Raw genomic sequence first — 27,023 nt, 5'->3', positions numbered from 1 at the left:
TTTTGGGGAACTCTTCAAGTCAAACAAAAGTTTTCAGAGTCCAAAAGCGTGTAATACGTATTATTTGAGGAGTAAATTCACGGACGTCCTATAGAAACCTCTTCAAAGAACTGGGTATACTAACTACTGCCTCTCAGTATATTTACTCCTTAATGAAATTTGTCCTAAATAACATATCTCTTTTTCCAACATACAGCTCAGTTCATACATACAATACCATGAACAAAAATGATCTGCACAAGGACTTAAAAGCACTTACTTTAGTTCAAAAAGGGGCCCACTACTCAGGAACACACATCTTCAATAATTTGCCAGCAAACATAAAAAATTTTGTTACAAATAAAAATCAGTTTAAAAGGAGCCTGAAAGACTTACTAGTGGCCTACTTCTACTCCATTGACGAATTTTTTAATAGAAACAAATGATGTATTGTATATATTCATACTATTAGTATTGTTATTTCAGCTTAAAAAAAATTGACATGTTCCACATCCACAAGGATCTATGGAACAAAAAACTAATCTAATCTAATCTTACATGTAAGTATCACAATAACTATGATCATTAACAAAATGGGCACATCATCATGAAACTGACATATAAAGCAATTAGTAAAGCAAAATTGATTTTTTTTTATCGAATAGTTGCTGTAAAATTGTTTGAGAAAAATTTCAGGGCATGTGCCTTGATTCTGTCATCACTGAATGGGCGAAAGTTGGAAAACACTTGTCAGCCTCCCCTTCTGAATAAATGAATGAACTTGGGCAGTGCTTTGTACAAAAATTGGTCACTGTGCATCGGCCACTGTATCCTGCACAGGCTATAATAGAGTGTAAAAGCTTGTAGCAAAAATGTAAAAGAGTGACTGTGATGAAACAAAAATAACTCTTTTGTTTAATAACAACCAAAAATACTCTTCTTTAACAGTAACCCTTAACTCTACTCACACGAAACCAGGTACATGCTGATAGTTAGGTTAATAATAGCTATTTACGTACAGCAAAACTGAAAACAAATAGCACAAATAGTGCTGTCATACTGGTAAAAAATTATTTAATGATCTGTTAATATGACCTGCTCAGCAAGTAACATAAGTCACATAAATTCTTCCTGAAATACAGATACTGCCAAGTATATACATGTCCAAACTTCAATAAAATTATATCAAGAATTTCATGGCAAGAGCCTGTAATATTCCAGAAAGAATGAATTCTTTTTTATTACATCCCACATCCTTGATGCATACTGGAACCTACAAAAGAAAGGAAAGTAAATTTCAGCTGTTGTATGACAGTTACTTTTAAAGTAAGTTGTAACACAGATTTTTGACAAAATTTTGCAATGACACAGCTAAACAAAGGTAGCACAAAATGTTTTGTGTGTTGAATATCTTACTGATAGCATCTCACTATGATAAAGCATGCAAGCAGTCATTGAGACACTGGACATGTATTCAGGAGGAGAAAAATTTAAACAACTGTCTATCAACACACTGTAAGTTTTCTGCAGTTTCTCCAAATTAAATCATATTGCAAGAGAACGTACTATCCTTACTGATACTCTTTTAAAACATTTAAGTGTAAATCTGCTCTCTAAGAAAATATTAGGATATTTGAGTACTTATTTACTTGAGACAAGGAGCATACACATAGGATTCTGTAAATTTACAATTTTGGGTAAGGAGAAAGAAAGAATTTATACATATGCACACATACAAAACTGAAATCAAAAAGTCTTTACCCAGAAATGAGCAGCTGGTACAGCATTTTCTTGTGCCTTGAAAAACTTCTCCTCACTGCAAAAATAAAGGCAACATAAACACTGATGTTTCATTGTCTCTGCTTCTCCAAACTTCCACACAGTGGCTCTTGCAAGTATCCTGTTTCACTGGGTTGTCCTTAGATTTGCCAGCAGCTGCTCATAACCTGTCCAGTGATCTCCGTGTGGTCCAGTGCAAGTTGCGTCTAGCTGGCAATCATTCTGCTGGATTTACTACTGGTTGGAGATGACTTACTTTGGCTGCCAATACTTTTTCTCTGAGTTTCTTGGATGATGTATTTAGTGCAGATACTGACTGTAAAAATCTCTTCTTAGACTTCAACCTAGGTCTTGATTGAGTATGTCCATGCAAGGGTTGAAACTAACATTCTTTGACTTTTTTCCTTTTGGCATTTGGGGCTACGACTCGGGGTATGTTAGGAGGAGCATTGCCTGCCATACTGTACAATTTGTCAACAAGAGTTGGTTTCAAGCATCTAGTAATTAGCTTTGAAACTTCATTATGAGCTATGTCTACTTCTTTCATGTAGGTGGATTAAAACCATAATGGGCAGGCAAATTCACCAGCCAAGAAACAGTGCCACAGCAGAAATGCAGACCGTCTGGCATTGAACATCCCAACTACTACCAACAAGTTTCCAGATGAAGATGTTTCAGGCTGTCACCTTATATTTGGTATTAAGATAGTACTGCCACCAAGTGCGTTATCTGTCGAAGTGCCTTCAGTTGGTTCTCATTATAGTAACCAAAAAAGATTTTCAGAGCTCTTTCCGCCTCCTATTCTGCTTCTTCAAAATCATATGTCAACGCATATATGAAACTCTTGCATGTATTGAATCTTGGATGATCATCTGTGTAAATGTTGAAGACCATGACAGACGATAGAATTCCTTGCAGTACAATTTCTTTGGTTCCTCCAAGAGTAGTGTCTCAACACAGAATGTTTAATTGTACAGTAAAGTACCATTTATTCTAGTGAAACTGTAGTTCTAGATCAGACTGTAGATCTTTGAGTAAGGGCGCAGTATTGTCGAAATACTGGACGACTGAATGCGTGCATGAAGTGTGGATGGAGCACTGAAACACACACTCTGTTGGTGGATTCAGGAGGTTGTAAGATGCATGCTAGTGCAGTGAGAACTTAGGTACATTTCCTGAAAATGTTAGTTTTGAACTTTTTGATGGATAGACAATTATATCAAAAACATTGAATTTTTCAGTAAAGTTTGTGTTAATTAAACACAGATTAACAAGCTGCAAACAAAATAACTTTAACCAGCAGTAGTTACACAGTGCATAGATTCATTAAGCAGGCATTATTCTTACCACAATACATTGAAGAGCCAAACAAAATGGTACACCTGCCTAATATCATGTAGGGCCCCCACAAGTATGCAGAAGTGCCGCAACACGACTTTGTATGGACACGACCAATGTCTGAAGTAGTGCTGGAGGGAACTGACACCACGAATCCTGCAGGGCTGCCCATAAATCTGTAAGAGTACAAGGAGGTGGAGATCCCTTCTGAATGGCACACTGCAAGGTATCCCAGATAGCTCAATAATTTTCATGTCTGAGGAGTTTAGCGGCCAGTGGAAGTGTTTAAACTCAGGGGAGTGTTCCTGGAGCCACTCTGTAGCAATTCTGGATGTGTGGGGTGACACATTGTCCTGCTGGAATTGCCCAAGTCTGTCAGAATGCACAATGGACATGAATGGATGCCGGTGACCAGACAGGATGCTTACTTACATGTCGTCTGTCAGAATCGTATCTAGACGTGTCAGGGGTCCCATATGCTTCAACTGCACACACCCCACACCATTACAGAGCCTCCACCAGCTACCAGGTTAAACAGTCCCCTGCTGATACACAAGGCCCATGGATGCATGAAGTTGTCTCCACTCCCGCACACATTTGTCTGCTTCATACGATTTGAAATGAGACTTGTCTGACCAGACAACATGTTTAGAGTCATAAACAGTTCAAAGTCGGTGTTGACGAGCGCAGGCGAGGTATAAAACTTTGTGTCATGCAGTCATCAAGGGTACATGAGTGGGCGTTCAGCTCTAAAAGCCCATACTGATGACATTTCATTGAATGGCTCACACACTGACACTTGTTGACTGATGGCCCAGCACTGAAATCTGCAGCAATTTGTGGAAGAGTTGCACTTCTGTCACACTGAATGGTTCTCTTCAGTCATCATTGGTCCCTTTCTTGCAGGATCTTCCTCCGGCCACAGCGATGCCAGAGATTTGATGTTTTACTGGATTCCTGATATTCACAGTACAGTAATGAAATGGTCGAATGGTTGTATGGGAAAATCCTCACTTGATCACTACCTCGGAGATGCTGTGTCGCATCGCTTGTGCGCCCACTATGCACCACGTTCAAATTCACTTGAATCTTGATACCTTGCAATTGTAGCACCAGTAACCGATCTAACAATTGTGCCAGACATTTGTTGTCTTATATAAGCATTCCTGACTGCAGCACTGTATTCTACCTGTTTACATATCTCTGTATTTGAATACGCATACCTGTACCAGTTTTTTTGGTGCTTCATTGTATAACATAGAGTCAGATTTTCTTTACAACGTCAAATTTTATGAGTTGTGAACATTAAAAGAACATCTACAGCTAATATTTTTGCATTTTGCAGTTTATAATCTTGTAACTGTTTTACATGAGTAATTGTCAAATGCGATTGTTTTCAGTAGAGGGACTTCATATTTTAAACTAATATTAGAGGTACTTTGATTTATGAAGCTAATTTCTGTAGTGTACACCTATTAATAATATTTAAGCTGAGCAACATTACACACAAAAGCAATAGAATCATACTACCTGTTGTTAATTAGAGTTGGACATGAAGTGCCTCCTCCAAATTTAGTTTTATGCACCTTAGAAAGAAACTTGCACACAAAAGCTAAAGAAAAACAACAATAAGAAGAAATTTTACCATAGGAGGAGAGAGCTTACAAAGTGATGCTAGGCTAGTTCCTTCAGCAGGATGTGGAAGGGTTGTAAATTACAAGTCACGGGTAGAAAATGTATGTAATAATCATTTCTCAAACATAGTAGAAAGCATATGGACCAACAGTTCAGGAGAAAGATCACAGCTATATGTTAAAGAAGTAACCCTCACAAAATTACATCATACGTATGTACCACCAACTTCTACTTCTGAAATCAAGAGGGTCATACATTCTCTCAATAATAAAAGCTCTTCTGGTTTTGATGGTGTTTCCAATAGAGTATTAAAGATTTGTTCCCATATAATAAGTCTGGTATTGTCCGAAATATGTAATGCATCGCTAATGCAAGGCATTTTTCCAGAGAGACTAAAATATGCCATTGTTAAACCCGTCTTTAAGAAAGGTGATAAGAGAGATGTCAGTAACAACTGACCTATTTCACGGCTGACATTTTCCCAAATTTTTGAGAAGGTGATGTATTCTAGAATAGTATCTTACCTTGGCAACAATAATATCCTCAGCAAATCACAGTTTGGGTCTCAGAAGGGTTGCTCTACTAAGAATGCCATTTACATGTTCACACACCAGATATTACAAGCATTAAATAACAAAATAGCACCGGCAGGTATTTTCTGTGACCTATCCAAGGCATTTGATTGTGTGAAACGTAGTATAATCCTAGATAAATTGAAGTTTTATGGGATTGATGGTATAGCCAACCAATGGATCATGCTATATCTAACCAAAAGAATGCAGAAAGTTATACTTAGTAGTAATTCAATCAACAGAATCCAGGGACATAATTCTGACTAGGGAGAAATCGCGTATGGGATTCCCCGAGGCTCAATCTTAGCTCTACTACTATTTCTCATACAATGTATGTAAATGATCTACCATCTAATGTACAACAAGCAGAATTAGTTCTTTTTGCAGATGACACTAGTATTGTAATCACTCCCAGTATATATATAGGAGTGGAACAAATGGTGAACAAAGTTCTCAAAAGTATCATTGACTGGTTTTCTGCCAATAGTCTCACCCTGAATTTCACACAAAGACACATGTTCAGTTCTGCACCTGTTGGGGTACTGTACCAGTGATAAGTGTAGCACATGGTGATGAAATAATACCTTGTGTGGAAACTTCAAAATTCTTAGGTTTCCATATTGATGAGAATTTAAATTGGAGAAAACACATTTTGGAACTCCTAAAACAACTTAGTTCAGCCACATTTGCACTTAGAATCATAGCAAATTTTGGGGAGAGAGAAATCAGTTGCTTATCTTCATTCAGTAATGTCATATGGAATAATGTTCTGGGGTAACTCATCTTTAAGAAAGAAGGTCTTCATTGCCCAAAAACATGCTGCGAGAACAATATGTTCTGTTCTCCTGCAATCATTTTGTTGACATCAGTTTAAGAAGTTTAACATTCTGACTACTGCTTCACAGTATATTTATTCCCTCATGAAGTTTGTTGTAAATAATCCACTACAGTTCAACAGGAACAATAAGGTACATAATTACAATACTAGAAGAAAAAATGACATTCATTTCTCAACATTAAGGTTGTCTTTAGCACAGAAAGTGGTGCACAACACTGCAACAAAAATTTTTGACCCCTTACCCAGTGATATAAAATGTCTAACAGACAGCAACATAAAATTTGAAAATAAATTGAAACAGTTTCTCCTTGACAACTCCTTCTATTCTGCAGAAGAACTTCTGTTTTGTAATGTGTAAATGTAATGTGTAGGAATTGCTAACTCAATCTGCATATCCTGTTTTCATTTGGGGGATTTGCAGGGGGGGGGGGGGGGATAATTATATGGTGATGTTCAGAGCACAAATAGATGTACAAATTAATTTGCAATACGAATGTAAAATGACTCATTCCACATCATGATGATTTATTGTGCAAAATGATCCATGGAACATGACAGTAACTATCTAATTAGTCCTTACATGGCCATGCAAATGACCTGGGGCCTGTAAGGTGCAGAAGTTTGACCAATTACCACTACCAGCTAATGGACAGTGCAGACATGCCTGGGTTTGCAAAGGGCATGAAGTGTGACATCACTGGTTTTATGAAACTTTACAATTGCTTGACTCTGAACAAGAGTAAATGACATCAGACTTGAGGCCCACAAAACTGGGCATGCATGAACTAAATTGCACATGGAACAAAGAAACATTATGAACCACTAACAACACAGTGAAGGTCAGTAGCACCATGTTCAACATCTGAGAGAGGAGACCTCTCTGGTACAAAGAAGTTCTCTGAGTGATTTGTGGTTTGGTAATTATTGGCATCAGAAGGCATTAATAAAAATCATAAATTCAGTATAACCACTTCCACATAATGCAAATTTTATAAACAAAGTATCATTTGACTGCACCAGAGCAGTGTTACCAAATGACAGTTTCAAACACTGTCCCTTAACTAATTAGTTAGTTACAACTTCCATATGGACTAACCATCAAAGATTGTACCATATAAAAGATATTACTATTTAACATCATTTAATAATAGGCATCACTGAATAACAATTGTTTAGTTAGGAGTAAATCAAATTTTTATTAGTGAACCAATTAATTACCAGTTGTATACCAAATCCTATACCCAATCAAAAGTCCAAGAACACAATGTAAAAGCTGGCGAGAAAACAATCAAAATTCAGCTATAACACTTTCTGTAGCAACGAGATTTATATTAATTTCATTCAATACTAACCTTTTCCTTGTGGCTTAACTTGCTTTGTGTTTGACACATGTATTGCATACTTCTCCTTCACCCCCTCTATGTCCGCCTCTCCTGTCCTTGTCTCTTTTGTGGCTTAAATGTATGTTTGTAAGGGCCCGAAGTTGTTCAAAAATATGAAACCGTAGGATATAACAGAGTGGAAGAAGGAAAGCAGAGAATCTTTACTGTTCAGGAGTAACAGCATTGGAAGTTAATATTGTATTAAACACAACAGCACACACAGAACAATATCCTGAATATGATATGCCCAAGAAAGCTTTTTTATCTACCTAAGAATTAAAGAGCAATTATACAATTTTTACGTGATTCTATAGAAAAAGTAAAGCCATCATCAACACAAGGACTGTACAAAAATTTTTCCAGTTCACTTGCTGCATGAGAATCAGATATAATTCCAAGCTTTCAATGATATCCACCATCATCTTCATCAGGGACTAAAACTGATGGTGGATATCACCAAAAGCTTGTAATTTTATCTGAATTTGATATAGCAAGTGAACCAGGAAATTTTTATGCAAGGACTCCATCACAAAAAGCTTTCTGGCAACATGAACATCAGACTGAACACCACAGTGCATGATCCTACTGGAGGCAGTATGCTGTCGTCTTCCTCCCCTTATCCTGCTAGTTATGCGGGGTTGAACATGGACTCTAAAGTACATTTAGCATTCTTTTAATTACCAACTACTGTTAGAAGTGATAAGTGACTGATAGGAATCCTAAGAATGACTGGAGAAGTCATTTTTTTGAGCATTAGAAACTGCATGCATTATGGTTTGCTACAGTCAAGCAACAATCTGTTTTCAGTAAGGCACATGATATTACTCATTGAGCAATTTGCTCTATTGTTTACATATTTGGGTCATCAGCAAATGCATTTTGAGAATCAGCTAGGCTTTTTTGTGGTAGCCCACTTATATCACAGCAGGCAGTGAACAAACACCAGAACCCCACAGATTTTCAGTCAGATTCAAAATTGTGTCTTGCATGTAAGCATAGTGGGATAAGCTTCTGCTTCTCATTTTATTGAAATACGTGGAATCATTAGTGACCTATTTCTCAAGCTGTATAATACTCTGACATAACACGGTCCACACTATCAAAGGGTTATGTCAATCCAAAGAATATATTTATTGTTCTCTACAAGTTATAGTTTAGCTTTTGAAGAGCCTGACATGCCAAAGAATAAACTTCACTTCCAGATGCTCCTTCCCTAATATCAAACTGTGAGTCTACATGGAAGAGTAGTAACACAATGCAGTGTGCATAAATAAACCTTTGAAAACACAGATTGCAAGGAAAAATGTTTGTAATTGTTTCCACTATCTCTTTCTCTCTTTTTGTAAAGTGGTGCCTGTAATACAAATAACTCAGGTGCAGAGTAAAGCATCAGTATATGGTTTACTGATCTTCAGTAACCTGTGTGATATTCCATCTTACCCATGTGAGTCTATTCTTTAATGACTTAATATTTAATCCAGACTACTACTCACCTGTTTACTGTCATGCAACAACAGCTTGTAATTGTTCAGAATACTTGGCTGCACCAATAAATGGAATACGCAAACTGGCAGTGTACTAAGATTACTGAACTGTTTAATTGCATTTCACCCTTGATAAAAGTGGTACAGGGTGCTTTTTTATAATTTTTTTACTAACACCACCATAGGTTTGATGATGGTCTTGTAAGCTGAAAGCTGGATTAACTAAATAAATTAATCCTGTAGAATACAGATAATATCATGCTTTTCATTTATAGAAATGAAGAGACAGACACTGTGGCCAACTTTCAGTTCTTAGGTACGATCCTCTCTTCATATAATATCATATGCTGAGATATAGACAAAAGAATACAAAAAGTTTCCAAATTATGTTATGTATTAGGCCACGTGAAATGAAGTACCTCCATTCTTACATACAAATAAAGATTAAATACATCATAGAACAGATAGGACTGGAATGAAAACCTGCAGAAGATTCTTCAAGCAAAATTATTACAGTAGTATGTTCACATGAAGAGAATGGCTCCCCATACAACACTAACGTACACTTGCAATAAAATATTTTTAAAAAGAGATCTAGACAAAGACCCCATAAGGGCTAGATGAAGAAGACCAGCAAGGACGTCAAAAGTAAAGATGGCAAAGGGCCTCAAATACATGATCAAGAACCACACTCCTCCCTCCCTCCTGTTAAGGACTGATTACTGTGCCACCTATTTTGATCTGTGTGTAAATTAGGACTTTCTGCCAGAATAATTTCCGGCTTATCAGCAGCATTTTATTATTATCTTCATCAAGTATTAGTCTTGTTAAGTCAAAATTGGTCTCTATATCTTTTTTGTAGTCTTCCTCTACTAATATTTCCAAGGGCTTTGTATTTACAATCATACAGTATTTTTCTATGTATATTGTTGGTTACCCTTTTAAGATAATTTAACAATATTATCTGAATGTACTTCAGTTAATTCAAATATGCTCTTTACATCTAATGAGAATTTTATATCTGCATTTCAGATGCAACTGCCTCTTTTTTTTATCTCAAAGTGGAGTACAGAAAGTAGGTTTCCGATGGATGAAGTCTTCATTATTGTTTTTCTGTCAGGTTCGAATACCCTGCTATTTAAAGTATTGTAGAGACTACCATGGTTCAATAAAATTTTATCACTGACTCAACAATATAGCCTGATTAAAATTACTTGATAGTTGACGTCTGTCACTTGATGCAACAGTGTTGCCATATCGGCTGCTGGCTACTGCTCAGTCACGAATGTCACAGAAACATGGCAGGTCACTTCACAAATGCTGTTAATGTGTAACGCGGAGCAACGTTGGAAGCAGCCACCATGAGGTAATACAGAAATGAGTTATGTGACCGATGACTAAACTGCGGCAAACAAAGCATATTGTAGCCCTGAATTTTAACTCGTGTCCTAACCTAACCACAACCTCATGATTTGCAATGTATCTGAGAAAACAGTGGTCAACAATCTGTGGCAGAACTAAAATCATGATCTCTTTGTTCACAGTGATTAAAGCTAAACTCTACAAGCAAACTCAAGACAGAAAAATTTCAGTTTTAGCACTGAAAAAGAAACTGTAATTTCTCATTATCATTCACTGGCTACCTGAAACTATCCTTACACTGGCTAAATGAACTGTTGCTTTACCAGACGATGAGCAGTTCTGTTTTGTACTTGGTTGTAGATTGTACACAATACTGGCAGATTCCAAGCAAAACAATAATGATAGGAAGACAAAAAGATGGTGAACAAAAAATTAGCATAATCAAAATGGTGCAGCAAAGTAGTAGAAATTAAAAACTTGTATTAAAATGGATTAACTGAATAACGTAATAATGAAAGCCTTTTGATTAGATTCAGAAATGATACAATTTCGCTAGCTTTCACGAGTTTCAAACCTACGACCTTGTGCATGACAAGTTCACACGTTAAACGTTATGTTACAATACGACCATGCATCCCTTTGTTACATTTATGACACATATTATGGTAGCAATGATGAATCATAGCCTTCAAAAATTTGCCTTGACATAATGTTGTGTGAAACTTTTCTAATGTAAGAATCTCTGTGATTATAATAACTGTATATGTGATGCTGAATCGTGTCTTGTGCGAAAGGATCCAGTAGGATTTGGTTAGTTCTGTGTGTGAAATATGTTAGGACTGTTGATATTTTTATAAATATTGGGAATACAATATATTGATGTTTAAAAAAAATCGTAATCAGCCCACGATACATATATTAAAAAAATCATTGATATATCAATGGAAAAAATATCAACGTACCAGCCAAAAAAAACATTGGCTGCACAGTGTACATATACTGCCAGTTTTAGAGTTGTATATTTAAGTCTGCTTATCCCTCTTAGAGCAAGAACTGAAAGGAAAACGATGCATGCTCATAACTGACGATAATCACAATGCTAACAATGGTCTCGACTTCCCTGTTTTATCAGTTCTGCAAACGCCACCAAACTAGCAGTTGTGTCAGAATTGCATGCTGAAGTTAAATGTTGCAGTTTCTGTTGGTAGCACTCAGTGTCGATAACATCAGCATTTCCCCTTACATGTCTCTGCCCACCGCAAAGACCAATCTTGTCATTTAGATTTTTGTTCATCAGTTTCAGCACCTGTTTTTTCATCAGTTTCAGCACCTGTTTTTGCAGAATGCTGATGTGAAGCAATACCACAGCAGTTGCATTAAAAAACATGCAGTAATCGCTGTGCTACAACACTACCATACTTCATACTAAATTAATAGAGGGAAACATTCCACGTGGGAAAAATATATCTAAAAACAAAGATGATGTGACTTACCAAACGAAAGTGCTGGCACGTCGATACACACAAACAAACACAAACATACACACAAAATTCAAGCTTTCGCAACAAACTGTTGCCTCATCAGGAAAGAGGGAAGGAGAGGGAAAGACGAAAGGATGTGGGTTTTAAGGGAGAGGGTAAGGAGTCATTCCAATCCCGGGAGCGGAAAGACTTACCTTAGGGGGAAAAAAGGACGGGTATACACTCGCACACACACACACACACATATTCATCCACACATATACAGACACAAGCAGACATATTTAAAGACCAATTAATTTGAACCCAACAATTACGTTTGTTATTGTCACTGTTGCATTTCGAAATCTTTTCTGTCATCTTATTTTCTCTTTTTGTTTGTGCCAGTAGTTTCACTTTGTATTCACCTTCTCCTTTTTACCGTAATCTACTATACAATTTTATCCCGCCTATATAGACTCAATAATACGTCACCCACTTCCAATCCATAACCAAAAATTTTTTTCCGCTTTCAACACTACCACTGCTATAAAATCCACCATTCCAGTCCACAAACAGTTCATTTCACCTATTAAACAACCTTTTCGTCTAGTTCTGATAACTTTCGCTTTATTTCCATTTCCGTTCTTTCCACATCACTGATAATTTTTAGCCGCTTCCCACAGGTTTTAACGTCATTATTTCTTCGCCAGACAATTTTTAGCCTCATTTTCATAATCTGCCACCACAAAACCACTCTTTTTAATACATTTACACGCCGTTTTTTCGAAATTTTCCCAAATCTCTCCATCCGGTCTTTAAATATGTCTGCTTGTGTCTGTATATGTGTGGATGGATATGTGTGTGTGTGCGAGTGTATACCCGTCCTTTTTTCCCCCTAAGGTAAGTCTTTCCGCTCCCGGGATTGGAATGACTCCTTACCCTCTCCCTTAAAACCCACATCCTTTCGTCTTTCCCTCTCCTTCCCTCTTTCCTGATGAGGCAACAGTTTGTTGCGAAAGCTTGAATTTTGTGTGTATGTTTGTGTGTCTATCGACGTGCCAGCGCTTTCATTTGGTAAGTCATACTTCATACTAATTGTGTTAAAAAAATTTTTTAACGCAATTGGTGTGCTATTTCTTCACATCGGAAATTTTGTTATTCCATTCACACCGCCACCCTGCAGTTCAATTGGACTACTTCTCTGTGCCATCTATACTTGCTTCACACAGTCAAAGAGGGAGACTGGATGTAATGGAAACTCAAAAAGTAGTAAGACTCTTTCATATACTGAAAGTAAAATTATGTTCTACTAAAATTTCAAAAGAACAATTTCAAATGTTCACTGAAAATTGTGAAAAAAATATAATATAAAATAAAAATATAGGCACTCGATGTTGCTCTTTCGATATTGATATAAGTGTGTGTGTGTGTGTGTGTGTGTGTTTTTTTTTTTTTTTTTTTTTGCTTTCTGGTTATCACATATGGTGAAATAGAAAATTCAAGGGCCAGATCCATGATTTGGAATCCAAACACAACAAGAAAAAAAGCCAGACAAGGTGATCAGACCAAGTGCTGAGACAGTTTGGCCTTGACGTTGAGCACTCTGATTGGAGGAAACCCGCTCCAACCCATGAAGTGTCGGCTATCAACTTATTTTAATCAGATTATATCATCATCATCAGAAATTCTTTTAACTGCGCTGTGTAAACTAGGGAAAAATTTAATTATGGTGCCAATGTCACTGGAACTGTCTAAATCAGTGTCATTTTACCTAGAATTATTTATTTTGTAAGCAATCATTTGGTACATGTTGTCTTTTGGGTTGGTGTAACATTAAGGTTCATTCTATAAAATAAGACCAATAAGAGTCTTTATTGTGCTGGCACAATGATCTCATTCAAACACAGATTCACACTGTAGCTGCAGCTACGAAAGGTTATGCGAAACAAAAGGAAATGTGTCACTTAATCCATAGGCAGTGTATTGAATATCTACGAAACAATATCCGAGTGATGCTCTGGATGTTATAAATCCTACCCTTCACCTATATCCAGTTTATCAATAGCTTTATTTTTCTTAAATCTTACCAGTTTTTTTCCGTAAGTGGTGAGTGGGTAAGTGCATTGCGCTCCACGCTCAGTAGTTGACTACGTAGATTATCAATCAAGGTAGTGAGGCCAGGGTGTCCATGATACAGCAAACTTGATTCTGTAGAATTATGCAAAATCAGTTACCAATTATCAACATAGTTCAATGTGTCCTCATATAAGCAATACAGGCTCATCATTCCACCTAATTCTCACAGTACGACATACCATACAAAACAAAGGTGAAAAATGATTTTCATTTAACATTTTGTGAACAAAGTTAATTAAAATCAATGAAAAATTTTTTTATATTACGTAGATTCTGAACTGTGTAAGGTTTTAGTGAACAGAAGTGAATTTCAGATAACCTGAAGACACATTATTTCATTTGTTATATCAAAAGGTAGTAATAGATGCATCATGGGTGATTTACCTAGGAAATAGTGATGAGAAAAAGTTACTGAAAATCAGATAGTTATTATAATTTAAAATTAGCCTTTAATTAATTAAAAACATTCATTTGATTCTATTTTCATTCTAAGTCTTCAAAAAGTTTGTGAAGCGTTACTCTTTTTAGCACTTTGCATCTAGTATTTTCTATTACTTTTACTATCTTTAGTCTACCCACTTCTGTTACTTTCTAAAGTTCTCCATATCCAGAACTCTGTGACTTATGTGTTTTCTAATGGAGCTGTCTCTACTCACTCTCAACTTTCAAAAGACTGTAAATAGTGATATGCAAGTTATTCCTCATTTTCGGAAAATTATTTATGTATATTAGTGGAAAATGAGAAATGAATACCCTGAAGCGGCAGCTCCACACAAGCAAACTCTTATTCACACATTATACACATAGTACATCATAATCACACTTTTGGCAGATTGTCTATGACCACAATTTCAATCTAAAAAATGCAGTCCAGTAACTGGTCTCAGAAGATAGGTCCTAAACTATTATGTCCAGAGTACTTCAGTGTAACTATCCAGCACCAATGGAATGGAAAACATCCCAGTGACATCTATATGGCAATGTAATTCTGATCAGGCTTAGTCTCTGCAACTCAATCTTGCTGACAGAGGTGCTTACTGTGAGACTTCTGTAATACTGCATCACCTCTGTGTACATGTTTTCGGGACTTTAGCTACAAGGCACTAACCAGTTTCAGGAATCCAGTCCTGGTACAAACAGGATAGAAAAATTAGCCTGTTGGCACTTACATTGATTTTAGATTATGTAGATCATAAAATTCTACTACAGAAACTAAAATGTTATGGCACTGTAGGCATCTCCTTGCATGGATATAATTGTTTCATTAACAAATGATATTACAGGAACAGGAAGTGAGGCAACATTAAGTATGGAGTCCTGTAACATTCAGTGCTTGGCTCATTGCTATTCTTGACCTGTAAAAATGATTTACCTAGGATTTTGAACCACTCTTCAAAAACTGTGATGTCTGCAGTTAACACAAGGACACTGATAAAGGGCCCAAACATATCCATAACTCACACAGCCAAGAAAGATACAACTGGTTCACCAATCTGTTTAATTTTACAAAGACCACCTATAAGCTGTCCATATACCAGCAAAATGTGCTCTATATTGAATATTTAGAGTTATGGGTCCAAATATTCCAATATATTGTAAAGCAGCTAATGAATCATTCTTTTACTTTATTTTGAATATTTGATGATTGTCTATTTCCCATCTGAGTTCTGTTAGTAACCTGTCATACTGCATTGCACCAGCATACACTGATCAGCCAGAACATTCTGACCATCTACCTAATGCCAGTGTGTCCACCTTTGCTACAGACTACAGCAGCAACACGTTGTGGCATGAGAGCAATGAGGCCTTGGTAGGTCGCTGGAGTTAGCACCACATCTGCGCACACAACTCATCTAATTCCCATAAATTCTGGATTCGGAGAGGGGGGGGGGGAGGGGGGGGGATGAGCTCTGACACCACATTCAAAATCCCAGATTTATTTGATTGGGTTCTGATTTGGCAAGTAGGAGGGCCAGCACATCAGTTGGAACTCACCACTGTGTTCCTTGACACACTCCATCACACTCCTGGCCTTGTGACATTGCACATTATCTTGTTGAAAAATACCACTGCCGTTGGGAAACATCATCGTCACAAAGGGGTGTATGTGGTCTGCAACCAGTGTACGATATTGCTTGGCCATCATGATGCCTTACACAAGCTACACTGGATCCATGGATGCCCATGTCAACATTCCCCAGAGCATAATGGAGACACTGCCAGCTTGTCTCCGACCCACAGTACAGGTATCACAGAGCTGTTTCCTTGAAAGACAATGGATTTGCACCCTACCATCTGTATGACGAAGAAAGTATTAGAATTCATCATACTATGCAACACTCTGCCACTGTGCCAATATCCAGAGCTGGTGGTCACATGTCCATTTCAGTCGTAGTTGCCTTTGTCGTGGTGTTCACATTGGCACATGCATGGGTCATGGGCAGCAGAGGCCCATCGTTATGAATGTTCGGTACACTGTGTGTTCAGGCACACTTGTATCTTCCGAGCATTGATGTCTGATGCTAGTTCCACCACAATTTGCTGCCTGTCCTGTTTTACCAGTCTGCGTAGCCTATGATGTCAGACATTTGTAATGAGGGGTGTCGACCCAGTCCCACGACATCTAAACATGGTTTCAGCTTGGTTTTGCGATATTTTGAAGATGGTCACCACAGTACTACTCCAACAACCAACAAGTTGTGCAATTTCCGTAATGCTTGTGCTGAGCCTCCAGGCCATCACAATCTGACCTCAGTCAAACTCAGATAGCTCACTAATCTCCCCATTCTACATGCGGACAGCACATTCACTGATACTACATGCACTGTGTGTGTCTGGCTTGCAATTATTCCTTGCCAGATGACGCTGATATCACCTGGGTGGGTTTACGTTGATAGCAGGTTGGCAGTCATAATGTTCTGGCTGATTAGTGTATAAAACTCCAGTTTAAAATATAAAGAGGTATGCACAGTCTATATGGAAATCACTTTTATGTCTTATATTGTGGTTGTGAACTGCAGAGTCCTAAATAAATTCTTTTTTGTTATTAACCACAAGTATCTTTAGAGAATATATGTATTGGCACTTAAGTATAATAATCTGCAGGTTTCTGCGAGATGTTTGGTTATCAACTTTAAAAACAATATCCACATAGAACACTTCTGTAGAAGAAATACTTTTTTGATGTTAGCTACATTGCTCCAGAAGAATATGACATAGGAAAGTATTCAGTAAATACATACAAAGTATGCTAGCAATTCTGTCTGCAGGTCAACATATTGAGTTCAAAGCAGGCAGAACTGAGCTTTTCAGTTAATTTATCCATGTGTGGTGCCATTTCAATTTATTATCCATCTTGATGTCTACAGATTCCACATGTGGAATTCAATTCCATGTGTGCCCATTGATTCCTACTTCTGGTATCTGTGAATAATTTTGATTTGTTTAGAAGTGTAATGTAGGTCTTTAAAAGTGTGATAATGAATTGCTGGTAGTCCTTGCCCTCAGGAGGCTGTTGAAACACATATATAAGAATACATACACCAGCCTAGCATTCGGAACTAAGATTTTGTTCCTCAGGGTGGTAGTGGTGGTGGTGGTTGTGTGTGTGTGTGTGTGTGTGTGTGTGTGTGTGTTTTGTGTGTGTGTGTGTGTGTGTGTGTGTGTGTGTGTGTGTGTTTTATGGGCATTCAACAGTGAAGTTATTAGCACCCTTACAAACATTAATTGGAACAAATGTGATTAAAATGTCATAATACTAGGCAGAGTACGTCTTACGCAAATATACACACATTCAGGATCATCCATACCTGCACACTAGCTCACATCTATTAAGACAGCGTAAAAGTTGGCAGATATTGAAAAACTGGCAATTGAAGTTGAAAAAAGATAACAGGACAGTTAAATAATTACACAGGGAACATGACTGGCTGATCACTTACAAAGGAGCCCGGATGGGACAGCCACCCTAACACCACACTGAAAACCTCTTCCTAAAATTTTAGGTAGCAATTCGAATGTTTCACAAAACTTTAAAATTCATACCACATTCATTTGATTGTCAGTTAAAACAGGTGGCAAATCTGTTGGTAGATGAGCTACTGCTTTCTTGTCTGAAAATAAAACACAGTCTACTATATAATGTAATTGGAGAGATGATAAATCTTCTCACCAAGTGGCAGCAGAACAATACGCATATAGAGGTACCGTAGTTAGCAAGCTTTCGGAGCCAGTGCCTCCTTCTTCTAGCAGAAGGGTTGAAGGGAAAAAAGAATGATGAAGAAAAAGGACTGATGAGATTTAGGAAAATAGGTAGAGTTTGGAAAAGTTACCCTGAACCCTAGGTCATGGGAGACCTACTGGATGGGATGAAATGGAAAGACTGATTGTTGGGGACAGCACAGGACAAGGCTTGAAAACCTGAGAGCTTAAAGGTGGAAGATAGGGTAATACAGAACACAGAGATTACTGTCAGAACATCGTGCATGAGTTAATAAGAGCTGAAAGCTCAAAAGCATTGTATGTGATAGAGGTCGGAAGAGGATGGCAAAAAATTGACAGGTCTGCAAATGAAAGCTATGGGAGTAAAGAACAGCTGAGACCAAAGAAACTAATGTAAGAAGAATTATGTTAATTAAGAAATTAACATAAATTGAGACCAGGTACGTGGCAAGAAAATATGACATGTTGTGTCAGTTCGCACATGTGGAATTCTGAGAAACTGGTGTCTTAGGGCAAAGAATCCCAATGGCATGTGTGGTGAAACTGGCATCAAGGTCTCAACTGTCATGTTGTGGAGCATGCTCTGCAACAGGATAATGTATGTTGCTAGCAAACATGCTCTACCTATGCTCACTCATCCTAAATGATAACTTGATGCTAGTAACGCTGATGTGAAAGGCCAAACAGTGTTTACACAACAGCTGTTATATGACATGTCATTTCACAGGTGACTCTCCCTTTGATAGTATATGTTTTGCCAATACAGGACTGGTGTAGTTGGTAATAGGAGGGTGCATAGGGCAAGTCTTACAGTGGGGACAATCACTAGGTAGGAAGATAGGTGCAGAAGGAGCACAAGGTCTCGCAATAACATTGCGGAGACTGGGAGGGCAACAGGAAAATACTCACCACAACTAGAATGGCCTCAGTTTGTCATGAAAGACTGGAGGTGAATTCAGACCGATGAGGCTCTCGTGCACTTGACACAAAATTGAGGAGTTGAATGGTGAGTGGTGGTTCTCCAGCCTCATCACAGAGACTGGGTGTGGGGCTGCTCCTGTAAGCACCTGTGGTCAGTATTATCCCTTATTGGTAGGTATCATCAATGATATTCAGGTACGATGGTCTCTCTGATTGGTATACAACGCACCCATAGTCCAGCCACAATTGCACGAAAGCCTTATACAACCGGAGCAGATGCTGTATGCTCCCCAAATCTGTGGCTAAAGCACTTTACTACGAGGGCAGTTCAATAAGTAATGCAACACATTTTTTTTCTCGGCCAATTTCGGTTGAAAAAACCGGAAATTTCTTGTGGAATATTTTCAAACATTCCCGCTTCGTCTCGTATAGTTTCATTGACTTCCGACAGGTGGCAGCGCTGTACGGAGCTGTTAAAATGGCGTCTGTAACGGATGTGCGTTGCAAACAACGGGCAGTGATCGAGTTTCTTTTGGCGGAAAACCGGGGCATCTCAGATATTCATAGGCGCTTGCAGAATGTCTACGGTGATCTGGCAGTGGACAAAAGCACGGTGAGTCGTTGGGCAAAGCGTGTGTCATCATCGCCGCAAGGTCAAGCAAGACTGTCTGATCTCCCGCGTGCGGGCCGGCCGTGCACAGCTGTGACTCCTGCAATGGCGGAGCGTGCGAACACACTCGTTCGAGATGATCGACGGATCACCATCAAACAACTCAGTGCTCAACTTGACATCTCTGTTGGTAGTGCTGTCACAATTGTTCACCAGTTGGGATATTCAAAGGTTTGTTCCCGCTGGGTCCCTCGTTGTCTAACCGAACACCATAAAGAGCAAAGGAGAACCATCTGTGCGGAATTGCTTGCTCGTGATGTGGCTGAGGGTGACAATTTCTTGTCAAAGATTGTTACAGGCGATGAAACATGGGTTCATCACTTCAAACCTGAAACAAAACGGCAATCAATGGAGTGGCACCACACCCACTCCCCTACCAAGAAAAAGTTTAAAGCCATACCCTCAGCCGGTAAAGTCATGGTTACAGTCTTCTGGGACGCTGAAGGGGTTATTCTGTTCGATGTCCTTCCCCATGGTCAAACGATCAACTCTGAAGTGTATTGTGCTACTCTTCAGAAATTGAAGAAACGACTTCAGCGTGTTCGTAGGCACAAAAATCAGAACAAACTTCTCCTTCTTCATAACAACGCAAGACCTCACACAAGTCTTCGCACCCGAGAGGAGCTCACAAAACTTCAGTGGACTGTTCTTCCTCATGCAACCTACAGCCCTGATCTCGCACCGTCGGATTTCCATATGTTTGGCCCAATGAAGGACGCAATCCGTGGGATGCACTACGCAGATGATGAAGAAGTTATTGATGCAGTACGACGTTGGCTCCGACATCGACCAGTGGAATGGTACCGTGCAGGCATACAGGCCCTCATTTTAAGGTGGCGTAAGGCCGTAGCATTGAATGGAGATTACGTTGAAAAATAGTGTTGTGTAGCTAAAAGATTGGGGAATAATCTGGTGTATTTCAATGCTGAATGAAACAACCCCTGTTTCAGAAAAAAAATGTGTTGCATTACTTATTGAACTGCCCTCGTATGTTTAGTGCTTTCTGCACCCTTGCCTTCATGTCCTTTAGGTGTGGTAACCACAACAGTTTGGAATAAAAAAGATGAGTCCAAGAAACTTCACCAAGTCTTTAAAAAGGTAGAATGATGTCCTTCATATGGAAGTCAGATAAATTAAAAATTTGATGAGAATGAATAAAACTATAACACACTCATGCGCACGTGCTCCCACGCTCACCCCCAAGCATGTGCACACTCCCACGGTTGTCCTCAAGCGCGCACGCACGCATGAACACCCACACACACTTGCGCACATCACACACGCAGGCACTCACAAGCACACATCCATGCACGGGCACTCGCACGCACGCACAAACCTATGCGCGCGCGCTCACACATGTGCACACACACACACACACACACACACACACACACACACACACACACACACCTGTGTAAAATGTTGCTGCCCAATCCTCCAATCTCCTCATGTAAGTTGCAACTGACGAGTCACCATTCCTGTGATGGTGAAGGAACACAACACTGCAAAATCATCCACAAATAAGGATCACTGCACAGTGCTTCTTACCATACATTTTACGCTGTTTACGGCTATGGCAAAGAGGGTAAAACTTAAAACACTTCCTAGTGAACACTATTCTCCTACTCAAAACTATTCAACGGCATGTTAACAACTTGGTGCCTAAAAATGTGCTTAGATAAGAAGGACTGAATGAATATGGGGAAGTGGGCACAAATCCCCACGATGGAGCTACCCTAGGATACTGTATCTCCAACTAGTGTCATATATCTCACTAATGTGAAATAATATACCTATACAATGAGATTTGTGTGGGAAGCTTGCTGGATCGACGCGCCTCTAGCAAGGTTAGGTAGTCAATAGTGGATCGAGGTCTCCTGAAATCAAACTGAGAGCAGCTATGGAACTGTCTAGTCTCTTAATATCCAGAACAGATGATGGTTAATCTTTCACTCCAAGGTCTTCCCTACACAGCTTGTTAAGGCAACACTTTGATAACTACAGGAAAAGTTCAGTCTTTTCCTGGTTTAAGGAGAGGTATCAAAATTGCTCCCCTCAAGAATTGGGACATTGGCCTGTCTACCACATTGAATTAACCCACTGTTAGAGGATTTCCTGTGACACTGATTTCAAGTTTCACAGCACGTTGTACCATATTTGGTCATGAGCAGGCATATCAGGAGCCTCAGACATTGCTGATACCAGCTCCCGCATGGAGAATGGGCAGTTATAGGACTCAGAATTGTTAAACCTGAAGTCCAACTCACCCATCTCCATGGTGGCAAGGTAATGACAGAACTCTGGATCTTGGGTGGCAGTGGCAGTAGTCATCACAAAATGGTTAGCCATCATCGGCATTATGTCTCCGGGTGTTGTTCTGGGTGTGTACACAGACAAAATTAATTAATTAATTAATTAATTAATTCCCAGATTTTACCCGGAATTCCTGGTTAAATTTTTTTTTTTTCCCCACAAGAAAATACCCTTTTTCCATGTTAAGTGGTAATATACTTTCCCTTGGATCTGAAAAAAACACAAATCCTTTTAATGGTAAAAGTATTATATACCAGCACAGAACTTAAGGAAATGAAACCCACCAAAAAACAAAACGTTTTGGAAAGATCTTTCATGTGTGGCAAAATGTACACTGCAAATTTTTGTTTTACAGAAGTATAAATATGAATTCCACCAATCACAGCGTGGTAATTTCCAAAGTATTGAAATCGAGACTGTGATGCATTTTCATCAGCCAATGTCAGCAGATATTCAGAGCAGAGGACTTCTGATGTAGTCAGCCAATGGTAACATCACTGTTAAGTATTGCGAACACACAAACAGGAAAAATTAATGGTTTAAATTCATATACATTCAATTAATTCTGGTCATCAAAACTTCTTTGCTGTTTCCTCCAAGGGTGTGGTTAGGCTTGATCCTATGAGGAAAGCTTAAATTGCAGCAGCTGAATTTTCTGACAAGCCCGATTATAAATTTCACTGCTGTGCACCGAACATTTTGTGGGTTATCTGGCTGAAGAAAGTTCTGATGAGCACTTCAGCTTTTCTACAAGAAAGTCAGTTCCTTGTCAAATTTCTGAAGAATTCACCTTGCACTTTTTGTCAAGGATAATTATAGTTTCCGTCTTTGTTATTGCATAATTTTTAATTTTTGAAAGAACTAAAATAAATATGAAAAGCTTATCTTGAAGCTTGGTCTTTTTCAGCATGTTAACCTTTAAAATAATTCCATCAAACACAAATATGCTGCTAAGTTATAAATAATGGCATAAATGGCTGGTCTTCTGGGCCCAAAATTTTTCTAAGCAGCTGATCCTCAAAGTGTTAAACTTTGAATGAGAGTCAAATGCTCCATGACTTAAGAAATTCTTCCACGTAACATAAAACAACTTGCGTAAAAGGAAATTTACTTTGAAAGTAATGCTCCTCAAATGATCAATCGCATTATTTTCCCATGACCTGTTATAAAAGTAAACAACTGTGATGTAACGTTCAACAAAAGCAGTATTTTGTTATGAAGTGTTGCATAATCTTCATCCTACGGCCTTTGCCCCATCTTGCTGTTAGCAGACACTTGGATGTGCAGTTTGTTTTGTTGTAAATGGTGTATTTTCTTGCAACTGAAATTTTATTTTGGTGTTATTCTCTCATTTATGTTTCCTTGCTGCAGTAGTGCGGCAAAGTAAAATCCTTTGTTAAAGTACCAGTTATTACCAGTCAAAATTAGAAAAATTGGATGAAAAAATTCCAAGGTTTTTCCCCGGTTTCCTGGAGTTTATAACCCTGACTATTTGAAGGCACCCCTGTTTCAACACTGCTGCCATAGATAACTGATTGCTTCTGCCAGAAATTTTCCTGATGGCTTCCCATACTTCCACAGAGCAAGTGGAGTGGTTGAGAGTCCACAAACACTTGCCATGACCTTTTACTGCTCTCCTTGGTGCAATGAGCTTTGACTCTTGTTGATCAAAAGCCTGCGAGGTTTTCTGCCATTGGGCAGCAGAGCTGCAAGTTTGACCTGGATTGCTGAGTGGCACTCATTGGTCCACCATGGTACAGGTTGCCTCCTAAGGTGAGCTGAGGACTCAGTAATTTTCCACTGAGCCAAGTCTGCAAGGGCCAGGGAACAGAAGAAGAGCTCTACGGCTGAAGATGACCCAGTAGCAATTTTGAAATGAGTAGGATTCCCTGTGTTGAGGATGCACAGATCCTGAGGCATCATGAAGCACTCTAAAACTTGACTCCTGGCACAAGTAAAGTGTGAGCCCCATAATACATTACAAGCACTGGAGTCTTCCAGTTGGAGAAAAGGACAGGGGAGTTGCTCTATAAGTCTCAGAATATGTAACTATCTGTGGTGGTCAACAGAGAGCAGATTGTATTCCATTGACCCCGTCAGGAAGGTCGCAGTTCGTAGTAATAGACGGCAAATCATCGAGTAAAACTGAAGTGATATCAGGTGTTCCCCAGGGAAGCGTCCTGGGACCTCTGCTGTTCCTGATCTACATAAATGACCTGAGTGACCATCTGAGCAGTTCTCTTAGGTTGTTCGCAGATGATGCTGTAATTTACCGTCTAGTAAATTCATCCGAAGACCAGTATCAGTTGCAAAGCAATTTAGAAAAGATTGCAGTATGGTGTGGCAGGTGGCAGTTGACGCTAAATAACGAAAAGTGTGTGGTGATCCACATGAGTTCCAAAAGAAATCCGTTGGAATTCGATTACTCGATAAACAGTACAATTCTCAAGGCTGTCAATTCAACTAAGTACCTGGGTGTTAAAATTACGAACAAGTTCAGTTGGAAAGACCACATATATAATATTGTGGGGAAGTCTAGCCAAAGGTTGCGTTTCATTGGCAGGACACTTAGAAGATGCAACAAGTCCACTAAAGAGACAGCTTACACTATACTCGTTCGTCCTCTGTTAGAATATTGCTGCGCGGTGTGGGATCCTTACCAGGTGGGATTGACGGAGGACATCGAAAGGGTGCAAAAAAGGGCAGCTCGTTTTGTATTATCACGTAGTGGGAGGGGGGGGGGGGGGGGAGTGTGGCAGATATGATATGCAAATTGGGATGGAAGTCATTACAGCAAAGACGTTTTTCGTCGCGGCGAGATCTATTTACGAAATTTCAGTCACCAACTTTCTCTTCCGAATGCAAAAATATTTTGTTGAGCCCAACCTACATAGGTAGGAATGATCATCAAAATAAAATAAGAGAAATCAGAGCTCGAACAGAAAGGTTTAGGTGTTTGTTTTCCCCGCGCGCTGTTCGGGAGTGGAATGGTAGAGAGATAGTATGATTGTGGTTCAACGAACCCTCTGCCAAGCACTTAAATGTGAATTGCAGAGTAGTCATGTAGATGTAGATGTAGATGAACTCCAATGCAGGTCAGTAACCAGGGATGTATGTTTCCTGTAAACCTACACGTCAGGTGATGTTACTGAGATAGGAGTTTCAGTTCCTCCACATTTATTGGCATGTGTGTTTTAGCGGGGGGGGGGGGGGGGGTGTTACTTACCCTGTCTCTCCTGTGGGATGAGTGAGGAGTCTGCTATAGTTGGAGCCTCAGTCTGGTGACAAAATGGTTGCCTCAAGCAGAATTCATACTCCATTGACTCTGAAGCCCAATCATAAGAACCATCAAATAGAACGGGTTCTACATGGTCTGACAGTTTATGACCTGTCTTCTTCTGAGGCTGATGCTTCCTGTTTGGTCTGCTCACCACAGAAGGTGTTATAGCAACAAACATGAGAGGGGTAGTGTCAGTGTTGGTCTGTTTACTGGAGTCTGTCATTTTGAGATGCTGAAAGACCCTCAATGCCAGCAATCATGGCCTTTTCTGATGTTCTACGATGGAGCCATGGTTTCCAAAATAAGAGCCCTTTTAAAACAGCACTAACAAACACATGTAGTAGTACCGACATTAGCAACCTCCATTTATGTAGAGGCATTGTGTTTATAACATTATTGCATGGAATGATATACAATGTGCTACTTGATGTATATATTCATTCTTGGAATGACATGGTTATAGTGGGTGGGGCAGGTAACAGTATTGACAGAGATCCTGGGTACAGTATAGAGTGTGACCTGGCGAAGATTGCATCAGCATCGAAGCATACTAGTGTTGAGTTTGTATCTGTTCTTGGGCGCCATGACCGACCTCATTTGAACTCTTCTGTCAAGAGAGTTAATTTGGAGCTGGAACGGCTGCTCATGTCGGGTGCGGGGTCACACATTGGTGTGGTTCCTGTTGATTCTCTCAGTAGGTGGGATTATACTAGGCATGGCCTTCACCTCAACAGGAAGGGGAAGGGTAAATTGGCTGGGGAAATAGCAGGAAAGTTAAAGGGGGGAGGCACTGTCATGAGTGGTAAAATACCAGTGGTTATAGGATTCAGAAAAGACCCTTTTTTAGGGTAGGGAGGACAGAAAGAAAGCAAATTTTAAGAGAGGTTAGAACTGAGACAAATCTTCAGTTTGAGAAAGAAATCAAAAAACATAATTCCAGCTTATTACATCAGCATAAACAGCCATTGGTTAAGAATTTTCAACTGCCAGCAGATATTTTAACTCCACCCAATCTTAACTCAGTCAATGAGAAATGTCAGCTATCTTTATTGCATCAAAATATTCGAGGACTGAGAAATAAAATTAATGAATTAACTATCTGCATAGATGAATTAGAGTCTTCAAACCCAGCTGACATAATCTGCCTCTCTGAACATCATGTGACCACTGGTATAGAACTTTTAAGTGTTACAGGGTTTAGGTTAGCATCTCACTTTTGTAGATCAGAAATGGAGAAAGGAGGAGTTGCCACATTCATCAGGAACTGTCATAAATTTAAGAACATAGACATTCATAAATTTTGCCTAGAACAGCATGTGCATGTGCAACAGAATTAGAATTTCACAAAAAATCCTTCATAATATTAAGTGTATATCGAGCACCTGCAGGTAACTTTAATCTGTTTGTCAACCACCTTGAAGCTGTACTGGCCCATTTAACAACCAAAAACAAAGAAATAGTGGTTGCTGGTGATTTCAATGTAGATTTCCTTAAAGACTCTCCCAATAAGAACTTGTTTGAGTTAGTAACACTATCATTCAACTTAATTCCCACAGTAAAGTTCCCCACTAGGATAGCCACTTGTTCACAAACAGCCATTGATAATATCTTTATAGAAAAGTCCAATGAACAAAATTATATTACAAAACCAAT

General features: G+C 38.9%; 1 protein-coding gene across 2 annotated transcripts in view; it reads right to left on the bottom strand.

The window, feature by feature from the left end:
- Window positions 1-1,036: 1,036 nt before the first annotated feature.
- LOC126254853 (nonsense-mediated mRNA decay factor SMG9) overlaps window positions 1,037-27,023 on the bottom strand; it is a 127,621-nt gene continuing 101,634 nt past the window's right edge. For both annotated transcript variants that reach the window (XM_049955345.1, XM_049955344.1), the window contains 2 exons: window positions 13,917-14,037; window positions 1,037-1,252 (listed from right to left, as the gene is read on the bottom strand). In XM_049955345.1, the coding sequence (XP_049811302.1) occupies window positions 1,174-1,252; window positions 13,917-14,037 (200 nt within the window). In that variant the 3' untranslated portion in view covers window positions 1,037-1,173. The remainder of the gene's footprint in view (window positions 1,253-13,916; window positions 14,038-27,023) is intronic.

Source organism: Schistocerca nitens, chromosome 1 (genome assembly GCF_023898315.1).
Source record: "Schistocerca nitens isolate TAMUIC-IGC-003100 chromosome 1, iqSchNite1.1, whole genome shotgun sequence".
Taxonomy (NCBI): Eukaryota; Metazoa; Arthropoda; class Insecta; order Orthoptera; family Acrididae; genus Schistocerca; species Schistocerca nitens.
This window is presented reverse-complemented; position numbering and strand designations above follow the sequence as displayed.